Source organism: Cloeon dipterum, chromosome 2 (genome assembly GCF_949628265.1).
Source record: "Cloeon dipterum chromosome 2, ieCloDipt1.1, whole genome shotgun sequence".
NCBI lineage: Eukaryota > Metazoa > Arthropoda > Insecta > Ephemeroptera > Baetidae > Cloeon > Cloeon dipterum.
Genome location: NC_088787.1, coordinates 237,583 through 249,364, shown reverse-complemented (window position 1 = coordinate 249,364; position 11,782 = coordinate 237,583). Strand labels below are relative to the sequence as shown.

The following is an 11,782-nucleotide window of genomic DNA, read 5'->3' as shown; positions in this document are numbered from 1 at the left end:
AATAGAGTTTGCAAGCATGAATTTAATACATGAATTGCAATAAGAATTTTAAATTTTCGAGTTCAGCCGATTTCAAAATTCTAATTTTTAATATTTTTATTTTGGAGCACGCAAATTGGTTCAAATTTGTTGGAAAGTTAGAAATTAATATTTAGAATAATTTAAAAGAGTTTTTAAGCATGTGTCTAATCCAGTAATTGCCCTAAGAATTTTAAATTTTCGAGTTCAGCCGATTTCAAAATTCTAATTTTTAATATTTTTATTTTGGAGCACGCAAATTGGTTCAAATTTGTTGGAAAGTTAGAAATTAATATTTAGAATAATTTAAAAGAGTTTGTAAGCATGTGTCTAATCCAGTAATTGCCCTAAGAATTTTAAATTTTCGAGTTCAGCCGATTTCAAAATTCTAATTTTTAATATTTCTATTTTGGAGCATGCAAATTGATTCAAATTTGCTGAAAAGTTAGATTTTAATATAGGAAATAATTTAATAAAGTTCGCAAGCATGAATTTAATACAGTATTTGCAATAAGAATTTTAAATTTTCGAGTTCGGCCGATTTCAAAATTCCAATTTTGAATATTTCTATTTTGGAGCATGCAAATTGGTACAAATTTGATGAAAAGTTAGAAATTAATATAAGAAATATTTTAATAGATTTTGCAAGCATGAATTTAATACAGTATTTGCAATAAGAATTTTAAATTTTCGAGTTCGGCCGATTTCAAAATTCCAATTTTTAATATTTTTAATTTGGAGCACGCAAATTGGTTCAAATTTGATGGAAAGATAGATTTTAATATAAGAAATAATTTAATAAAGTTCGCAAACATGACTCTAATCCAGTAATTGCCCTAGGAATTTTTAATTTTCGAGTTTCGCCGATTTCAAAATTCTAATTTTTAATATTTTTAATTTGGAGCATGCAAATAGGTTCATATTTGCTGAAACGTTAGAAATTAATATTTAGAAATATTTAAAGGAGTTTGCAAGCATGACTCTAATCCAGTAATTGCCCTAGGAATTTTTAATTTTCGAGTTCGGCCGATTTCAAAATTCCAATTTTTAATATTTTTAATTTGGAGCACGCAAATTGGTTCAAATTTGATGGAAAGTTAGATTTTAATATAAGAAATAATTTAATAAAGTTCGCAAGCATGACTCTAATCCAGTAATTGCCCTAGGAATTTTTAATTTTCGAGTTTCGCCGATTTCAAAATTCTAATTTTTAATATTTTTATTTTGGAGCATGCAAATTGGTACAAATTTGATGAAAAGTTAGAAATTAATATAAGAAATATTTTAATAGAGTTTGCAAGCATGAATTTAATACATGAATTGCAATAAGAATTTTAAATTTTCGAGTTCAGCCGATTTCAAAATTCTAATTTTTAATATTTTTATTTTGGAGCACGCAAATTGGTTCAAATTTGTTGGAAAGTTAGAAATTAATATTTAGAATAATTTAAAAGAGTTTTTAAGCATGTGTCTAATCCAGTAATTGCCCTAAGAATTTTAAATTTTCGAGTTCAGCCGATTTCAAAATTCTAATTTTTAATATTTTTATTTTGGAGCACGCAAATTGGTTCAAATTTGTTGGAAAGTTAGAAATTAATATTTAGAATAATTTAAAAGAGTTTGTAAGCATGTGTCTAATCCAGTAATTGCCCTAAGATTTTTAAATTTTCGAGTTCGGACGATTTCAAAATTCTAATTTTTAATATTTCTATTTTGGAGCATGCAAATTGATTCAAATTTGCTGAAAAGTTAGAAATTAATATTTAGAAATAATTAAAGGAGTTTGCAAGTATGAATTTAATACAGTATTTGCAATAAGAATTTTAAATTTTCGAGTTCGGCCGATTTCAAAATTCCAATTTTTAATATTTTTAATTTGGAGCACGCAAATTGGTTCAAATTTGATGGAAAGTTAGATTTTAATATAAGAAATAATTTAATAAAGTTCGCAAGCATGACTCTAATCCAGTAATTGCCCTAGGAATTTTTAATTTTCGAGTTTCGCCGATTTCAAAATTCTAATTTTTAATATTTTTATTTTGGAGCATGCAAATTGGTACAAATTTGATGAAAAGTTAGAAATTAATATAAGAAATATTTTAATAGAGTTTGCAAGCATGAATTTAATACATGAATTGCAATAAGAATTTTAAATTTTCGAGTTCAGCCGATTTCAAAATTCTAATTTTTAATATTTTTATTTTGGAGCACGCAAATTGGTTCAAATTTGTTGGAAAGTTAGAAATTAATATTTAGAATAATTTAAAAGAGTTTGTAAGCATGTGTCTAATCCAGTAATTGCCCTAAGAATTTTAAATTTTCGAGTTCGGCCGATTTCAAAATTCTAATTTTTAATATTTCTATTTTGGAGCATGCAAATTGATTCAAATTTGCTGAAAAGTTAGATTTTAATATAGGAAATAATTTAATAAAGTTCGCAAGCATGAATTTAATACAGTATTTGCAATAAGAATTTTAAATTTTCGAGTTCGGCCGATTTCAAAATTCCAATTTTGAATATTTCTATTTTGGAGCATGCAAATTGGTACAAATTTGATGAAAAGTTAGAAATTAATATAAGAAATATTTTAATAGATTTTGCAAGCATGAATTTAATACAGTATTTGCAATAAGAATTTTAAATTTTCGAGTTCGGCCGATTTCAAAATTCCAATTTTTAATATTTTTAATTTGGAGCACGCAAATTGGTTCAAATTTGATGGAAAGTTAGATTTTAATATAAGAAATAATTTAATAAAGTTCGCAAGCATGACTCTAATCCAGTAATTGCCCTAAGAATTTTAAATTTTCGAGTTCGGCCGATTTCAAAATTCTAATTTTTAATATTTCTATTTTGGAGCATGCAAATTGATTCAAATTTGCTGAAAAGTTAGAAATTAATATTTAGAAATAATTAAAGGAGTTTGCAAGCATGAATTTAATACAGTATTTGCAATAAGAATTTTAAATTTTCGAGTTCGGTCGATTTCAAAATTCCAATTTTTAATATTTTTAATTTGGAGCACGCAAATTGGTTCAAATTTGATGGAAAGTTAGATTTTAATATAAGAAAAAATTTAATAAAGTTCGCAAGCATGACTCTAATCCAGTAATTGCCCTAGGAATTTTTAATTTTCGAGTTTCGCCGATTTCAAAATTCTAATTTTTAATATTTTTAATTTGGAGCATGCAAATTGGTACAAATTTGATGAAAAGTTAGAAATTAATATAAGAAATATTTTAATAGAGTTTGCAAGCATGAATTTAATACATGAATTGCAATAAGAATTTTAAATTTTCGAGTTCAGCCGATTTCAAAATTCTAATTTTTAATATTTCTATTTTGGAGCATGCAAATTGATTCAAATTTGCTGAAAAGTTAGAAATTAATATTTAGAAATAATTAAAGGAGTTTGCAAGCATGAATTTAATACAGTATTTGCAATAAGAATTTTAAATTTTCGAGTTCGGCCGATTTCAAAATTCCAATTTTGAATATTTTTAATTTGGAGCACGCAAATTGGTTCAAATTTGATGGAAAGTTAGATTTTAATATAAGAAATAATTTAATAAAGTTCGCAAGCATGACTCTAATCCAGTAATTGCCCTAGGAATTTTTAATTTTCGAGTTTCGCCGATTTCAAAATTCTATTTTTTAATATTTTTATTTTGGAGCACGCAAATTGGTTCAAATTTGTTGGAAAGTTAGAAATTAATATTTAGAATAATTTAAAAGAGTTTGTAAGCATGTGTCTAATCCAGTAATTGCCCTAAGAATTTTAAATTTTCGAGTTCGGCCGATTTCAAAATTCTAATTTTTAATATTTCTATTTTGGAGCATGCAAATTGATTCAAATTTGCTGAAAAGTTAGAAATTAATATTTAGAAATAATTAAAGGAGTTTGCAAGCATGAATTTAATACAGTATTTGCAATAAGAATTTTAAATTTTCGAGTTCGGCCGATTTCAAAATTCCAATTTTGAATATTTTTAATTTGGAGCACGCAAATTGGTTCAAATTTGATGGAAAGTTAGATTTTAATATAAGAAATAATTTAATAAAGTTCGCAAGCATGACTCTAATCCAGTAATTGCCCTAGGAATTTTTAATTTTCGAGTTTCGCCGATTTCAAAATTCTAATTTTTAATATTTTTATTTTGGAGCATGCAAATTGGTACAAATTTGATGAAAAGTTAGAAATTAATATAAGAAATATTTTAATAGAGTTGGCAAGCATGAATTTAATACATTAATTGCAATAAGAATTTTAAATTTTCGAGTTCAGCCGATTTCAAAATTCTAATTTTTAATATTTTTATTTTGGAGCACGCAAATTGGTTCAAATTTGATGGAAAGTTAGAAATTAATATAAGAAATAATTTAATAAAGTTCGCAAGCATGACTCTAATCCAGTAATTGCCCTAAGAATTTTAAATTTTCGAGTTCGGCCGATTTCAAAATTCTAATTTTTAATATTTTTCTTTTGGAGCACGCAAATTGGTTCAAATTTGCTGGAAAGTTAGAAATTAATATTTAGAAATATTTAAAGGAGTTTGCAAGCATGACTCTAATCCAGTAATTGCACTAAGAATTTTAAATTTTCGAGTTTGGCTATTTTTAAAATTCTAATTTTTAATATTTTGACATTGGAGCACGCCAATTGGTTCAAATTTGCTGGAAAGTTAGAAATGAATATAAGGAATAATTTAATAGTGTTTGCAGTGCGTGGGAACTGCATTTGCCGAGCCCTCTGCCTGGGACCGGGAGTGCAAAACGAGGCTCGACTATCAAACGCGCCAGAGTGCGTGCGTGACGCAACATGCAAAACCGCAAGCCCTTTGAAGCCGCCGCCGACCAGCAATACGGCGCCGGCTGGAGCCAATATTGCATTATTAACCATTCCAACGTTTACTAATCACGATCTTTTAATTTGGTAGAACTAAAATTTGTTTGGATGAGTGCTGTTAAAATTTTCAGCAATAATTTATTCAAGCGGGGTGAGCTCTATTGAGAAATCATCTGTTTCATCGCCTTTTACAGAATTTATAGCTCATAATTCGTACACCGTTGGACAACGACGAGAAATTGGAATTTTTTTTTTCACTTTGGTCTAGATTTTATTGTAATACATTTTGTGGAGTTGAATTTTTTCTAGATTCCAAAAACAATAAATTCAGTGGACTGCTATAGCTACGGCCAAAAATAATAATTTCGGTTGCTATGATCATTGATGTCCTGTAAATATCCAATCAATGATCAATTCCACCGGCGCTGTTCACTGACATTGAACTCATTATTAAAAATCAAATTCGGTGCATAAATTGCAAAAGAAAAAGAAATTAATTTTGGCGCTGGCTAAACGCTTGCTTTACAAATGTCCTTTTCTGACTTTATTTGCAAGGCAGCGATTTTGAGATCCAATTGGCGCAGCATGGCTTTTCGTCGGCTCGTGTTTCACTCACTCAGTTGTATATTTATATCGACAGCGAACGCTGATATGGCGCTGTCAAGGCCCTGTTCATTTTTAGGAAATCCGAGCGCCCAACCTCGCGCTTTGGCTCACTTTCGCGAGAAAAAATATATTTGCCGTAATTTCTATTTCTCACGTGTGTTTTATTTTTGGAAATTACCGACCGTCGATCAATAAAACCTGTAGTTTAAGTACAAAAAGATGCTTCCTCGCAATCACCGCATTAGCCTATTTTTTTACTCTTCCTCTAAATTACACTTTATTGCAAAGCGTATGTGCGGTATAACGGACGAAGCGGAGCGGAGAGGAGCCATCGAGAGCATGTGCGCGCGCGGTGGGCATGGCGTATCAGCCATTTTTATCGGCTCGTCGTGTCTCTGCTGCATTATGCCAATGGGCGCCGATGGCCGAGGCCGGAGGAGCGATTTGTCACGCAGAGCTCCAGCGCCACCTTTTGCCCCAAAGAGGCCTATTTAAATGGCAATTCGCTCGCCCGTCCGCCGGCCGCATCATCAGGTTTCACGCGTGCCCTACACCTGCGCGCTGACAAAATCCGCCGGCCGGCCGCCGATTTAATTTGGCTATCGCAAAAAGGCGTGTGCCGACGACTGGTAATGCCGGCAGATGCGCTCCCTCGGGGCCGTCGCACACAATTTCACTTTGAATTCATCACGTTCATTGTGTCGCGCGCTACCGATCCCTTTCATTCCATTTAATCTGCGTTGCTTTAATCAATTCGGGCAGATTTTAGTTTGGAAAATTTCAACAGTAAGTCTGCAGCTGATCTCTCTTATGTCGATATTCGCAGTTGTGACTTATCCTAGTGAGCAGTCAGACATAATATAATAGTAATATAAAACGTTGTTTAGTTAATTGGCTTGAGATTGGATCAGACACGTAATTATTCGAGAAGAGAATAAATTATTTTAATTTTTGTATTACTCTTTGAATTTGTCAAAACACTGGGTGTTCGCCGCATCCTCAAACAGTTGCGTAAGAACGCCGCGAATGCCCACATCGGACGCGTCAGTTGTAGTAATTCAAAAATTAAAATAAATTATTCTCTTTTCGAAGAATTACGTGTCTGATCTTTATTTATGCGAACGATGGCCAAAATAATAAAAGCACTCATGATTGTCATATTAATTAAACTAAATTAACGTAGAGCTTAACAGGCAAACAAAGTTAACTATTAATTAAATATTAAAAACTTTGCGATTACAAATAAATGTATTTTAAAACCAATAATTTTTAACTAATGAATTATAATGTCGCATTTATAAATTTGAGCTATCATAGTTTTCAAAAATGAGTTAGAAAAATAAAAAACTTTTATCGCCTTAAAAAAATGTGTTTGTTCTTTAACAGTGGCGAAAATTACGTGCAGCTTGACATCCTAAAAGAGATTAAAAGAAAAATTGCTCGCCGGGTAAAGGATGGTAAAACGGCGTTGATACATTCAGCAAACAAGGCTTCCCTTAATTATGTTTGCAATTCTCCATAGACGCAAATCGCATCGCTGCCTGGCAAACGCGACCGGCTTCAAAGCGAGCAACGAAATAAAGAAATGCTTTTGTTCAGGCCAAGTTCAAAGAGCGACGTCGTCGTCGGATCGCAAATTGCGCGATAAAATTAGCTGGGCATCGCAGGCGGGGGCCACGCGAAACCAGACAGAAGAAACAAAGTCGTCTGGTGCGCGCGCGATTAATGTGTCGAGATAAGCGGTCGTGACTGCGCGGCGCGGCCGTTGAGCACCTGCTCCCGCCATTGGAAGATCACCACTCGACCGACAGAGGCCAAGTGTGACACAGCTCCGTTCACTCGCCTCTTTCGTCCTTTCGCCAAACGCAAAAGCCGAATCAATTAATCGCCGCCGCCGCCACCGCCGCCGCCGCCGCCGCCGCCGCCGCCGCCGCCGCCGCCGCCGCCGCCGCCGCCGCCGCCGCCGCCGCCGCCACCGCCGCCACCGCCGCCGCCACCGCCGCCGCCACCGCCACCGCCAGCTGCCACGAACTCGTCGCCGCCGCGCTCGACAGCTGCTCAGCCGCGTCCGACCTTGTTCCCTCGTTGATCTGCTCGGTCCACCTCCAGGGTCTTCCCGTCCGTCTTCGTTGCTCCTGTTCCTCCTTCAGTCTGCCAGTCCTCCATCTCCAGGCCGCTCCAGTCCCTCGCGTCCTCCAAGTCCTCCAGATCCAGATCCATTCTGGCCTATGGGAAAGCAGCTCCTTTTATTCATTTAGCCCGACATCTTCATCTAGTTCACAAATTGATTCAAACAATCATAACAATTACAATAAATTAGAATAAATTTTTCATTAAATGCAAATTCGCTTCAAAAAATTTTTAAAACAAAGAAAATCTTGTTAAATTTTATTATAAAGTAAAGAAATTTAAATTAAAAAATTTTTAAATTTCGTAAAAATATTAAAATCTATAGTTGTTCATAATTTAGGAACTAAATATTAAAGCGAACAAAAAAATATTTATGCATTTCTGATAACAATTTGAAACAATTAAATTTCCTTTGTATTAAATTTACTTAAATTCTGAGGCTTAATTAATATATTGCTGAAATTTTTTAAATAAATAAAATTTCTTCAATATTAATATAAATAGATAAAAAATTCATTAATAAATTACAAATATTTTCAAATAAAATGTTTAATATTAATATTAATTTGAAAAAATTATAATCCTGTTGGAATGTTTTTTAGTGTTTCTGTTAAGTGCAATTTTAAGTTTATTAACCCTTTGCCGTAATCGCATTAAAAGTGCTCTATGTGACTTTAATTTTTTTTTAAATATCTTATTTCATCTGAAATCGCCGGGTAAGACATTTTATTACCTTAGGCGAAATTACGTTCGTCTCCATGAAATTTGAAATCTCCAAGTTATTAAAACAAGATTAATTATAACGTCAAAAACACATCTGCGCTCCAGAGGAGATTGAGAACAGCCTGGCGTTGGGTAGTTTTTGAAATTCTGGTTTTTAAAACCCGAGATTAGGAATTGTAAAAATCACGGAAAGTTAAATAAATCGCTTGTTTTTTGCGCGTTTTGTTTAAACTTTGAACCTCCAAATCTCGGTGTCTGAGCATCTTAATTGCCAAATCTTACTTCCGTTGGAGTCATCTATCAGTCTCCACTGACCCGTAGGAGGGTTTAAAAGGCGCTCAAACTCATCCCTCAACCCCAATGCCACATTTTTAATAATAAGCGACCGCCGCTCCTGTCGCCGCTCCTTGTTGCATATTTCGAGCTGTGTGACATCTTATGTGTTGAGAGCAAGCTCCCTAAAACCAATCTGTTGGTTAGAGCAATTCAAGACGAGTGCAACGGTCTTTAGTTTTTTATATTCTGATCCTTAAAACCCGAGTTTTGGAGTATGAAAAATTACGAAATTTAAAATTAAAAATCGATTTTTTTTAATATGTCCACCTCCAAATCTCGAGTTGTAAGCATCAGAATATTAGAAACCATCCACCGTTGCACTCACCTCGACCACCTCTAAGTAGCTAGCGGATTAAGGGGTGTTTGCTCTCCATATCCACAAGTTGGCATACAGTTTTAAAGATGCAACAGTGAGCGGCGCCAGGAACGGTAGTCGCTTATTATCGAAATTGTGACAATGGGATGAGTGTTAGCATCCACTAAACCCTTCTGCTGCTCAGGGGAAATTGAGGCGAGTCCAAAAATAAGTAAATTTTCCAAAAACGCGAGAAAATAATCAATTTTATTTTATTTTTTTTATTTTTGCACTTTCTAATCTTGCCCACGGAAACCTGTTGCAGCATCTGAGCGGATTTTCAAAAGGCGTTGCAGCCAGTTTTAAAATTAAAATCGGCACGTGGGCGTGTCGTGCGAGCACTTAAAATGCACACACGCGAGTTGCAGTGACCGCGCAATTACTTATTTGTTGTATTCGAGAGGCCCTCTCGCGCATAATAATTAATGCTGGATGATTAAAGCCGTGTGAGTCTTTTAATTAACAAGTTTTTTCTTCTCTCGCCATGCAGTTGCCGCAGTGTGTTTAATTTGGATTTTCTATTGCTTTTCCAGGTAGAAAATTGTGCAAAATGGCAGCAACCTGCGGCTTTTTAGAAATATGGCCAGGGCCGTGTACTTCAGCCGGCTCTCTTCTGCGTCACTCTGGACAGAACAATTTTCACGAATCGCAATCGTCGTCTCGGTTCGATTCGAGTGCGGAAAAGGTCAGGAAATGGGGTTGCCCTTTGGACGCAGCCGTGCACTGGCGCAGAGGTCTCGCTTAGCGCAAAATGCTGGCGCGGGCGGGTGGTAACCATTTTGCATTGCATGAGCTGGCGAAATCCGAAGTGCGCGCGCCAAGATGATGCATTTTGCCAAACAACGCTACTTTCAGTTTTCAACGAGAGCCATTCATGAAACGTTCCCACCAATTATTGAACGGCTTTCCAACTCCTCTCGTTCCAATTGTTTTTTCGTTCCACAGAACAAATTTAATCAAAAATATTCATCGTGGCGGACCCTTGATGAATCATTTTTAACTCAAACTTTCGCAGTCACTGCAAATTAATATTTTCAAGATGAAAAATGCATTTAATTTGCTTTAATCTGTCACTTTCACATTAATTGGCGTCGTCTGACGTGAAATTAAGTCGTGTGGAAGCACGATATTTTCTCGGTTCGCGAAAGAGGGAAGCGACTACGCACGTTTTCGGGGCAATTAAGAAATGTAAGTGTGTGCGTCCCACGCGTGCAGCAGCAGGCAGCCGCTCTTTTCGCATTTTCATAATTAACCGCCCGTCCAAATTCACAAAAAGCTTAATTAAATTCCATCTGGCACGACACATCAATAAATGGCCTTTACTGCTCCTCTGTTTTTTAATCTTTTTAATCAAATGGAAATTTGGTCCGTTTTCCCTCGTTAAGAGCGTCCAGCATCCGTATTTTTGCGAATTATTTAAATTATTTCTCACGATTTAAATTGATATTTTGTTTTTAATACAAATGAACAGCAAAATAAATCTGGGTTTGAACGTTGAAAGGGCTTTTCAATTAATTTTGATTTCATCTGCAAGTGGTCATTCACTGATGTCACTTGTTGAGTGTTCGAAGGCGCGTTTCGAGTGTGTTTCTACTTGTTTTGGCGTGAGAGCGAGTCTCGGCTTTTTTTGCTTTTACTCGCACAGTTATCACTTTTCTGCTAGCGCAAGACACACTCGCGTGCGCCGCGTTAAAAGAAAAAATAATAAAATAAAATACACACGCACTCGCGTAGGCAGCTCTTGATTATTCCCACGGGTGTTTTCCTCTTTTCATTATCTCTCGAAAGCGCGCGCCCGAAGTCACGAATTATAACTCCTCGTAAATAAAATGAAACGGCTCCAGTTGTGCGCTCTGGATGTACCTAAATTGAATTAATTCCTTTACAAAAATCTTTTTCCCCTTTTATTAAGTGCGTTTTCGACTGTCAATGGGCCGGGGAGGGCTTACAAATTAACGAGCGTATAATGCGATATTTCCAATGATTCTCCTTTTTTAACAGCAAAGAAAACAAAAGGGAATTGGATTTGTTTGCTATTCATGCACATTTCATAGTTTTTTTTATTTGTATTTTATCCTTGTATCATTTTGGTTGGGCAAACCTTTTTCGAACCAAACCAAAAGGCAAATTTTCGATGAGATATTTATTTTTATTCATATTTCCGCCGGAATCTTACATGCACCAGAGGGAAAAAATTATAAAAATCGGTGCAAAATCGATGCTGGTGTGCAAGCAGCGTCTCGATCGGCCTGCTTTTTAATTAAAAACGCAAAGGTGCCGCACGCGGCACGCCGCTACTGCCTCCAGCTGCCGTTCGTGGCCCGCTGCCGCCACCTCCGCCGTCATTTCCGGCGCCGCCGAAACCGCCGGCATCTCCGACGCCGAAACCGCCGCACCCTCCGCCGCCGTAACCGCCGCAACCACCGCCGCAACCACCGCCGCCTCCACTGCTCCCTCCGCCGCCTCCACTGCTCCCTCCGCCGCCTCCACTGCTCCCTCCGCCGCCACCACCGCTCCCTCCGCTCCCTCCGCTTCCAACGCCGCCGCCGCCTCCACCGCCGCCACCTCCGCCGCCACGCTCGACGGCTGCTCGGCGGCGTCCGACCTGGTCTTCGCTAGAGCCTGCTGCGCCTCGTTGATCCGCTCCGTCCGTCTCCGGGGTCTTCAGGTCGGTCTCTTCGCTGCTCCTGTCCTTCCTTCAGTCCGCCAGTCCTCCACCTCCAGTCCAGTCCCTCGCGTCCTCCAAGTCCTGCAGATTCAGATCCAT

The 11,782-nt window shown here is 36.2% G+C and overlaps 1 protein-coding gene across 1 annotated transcript; it reads right to left on the bottom strand.

Moving 5' to 3' along the window:
* Positions 1-11,275: 11,275 nt before the first annotated feature.
* LOC135935798 (uncharacterized) lies at positions 11,276-11,782 on the bottom strand. Its single transcript, XM_065478356.1, has 2 exons — positions 11,734-11,782; positions 11,276-11,640 (listed from the first exon to the last, which is right to left on the bottom strand). The coding sequence occupies exons 1-2, from the start codon at positions 11,780-11,782 to the stop codon at positions 11,276-11,278; spliced, it is 414 nt and encodes a 137-aa protein (XP_065334428.1).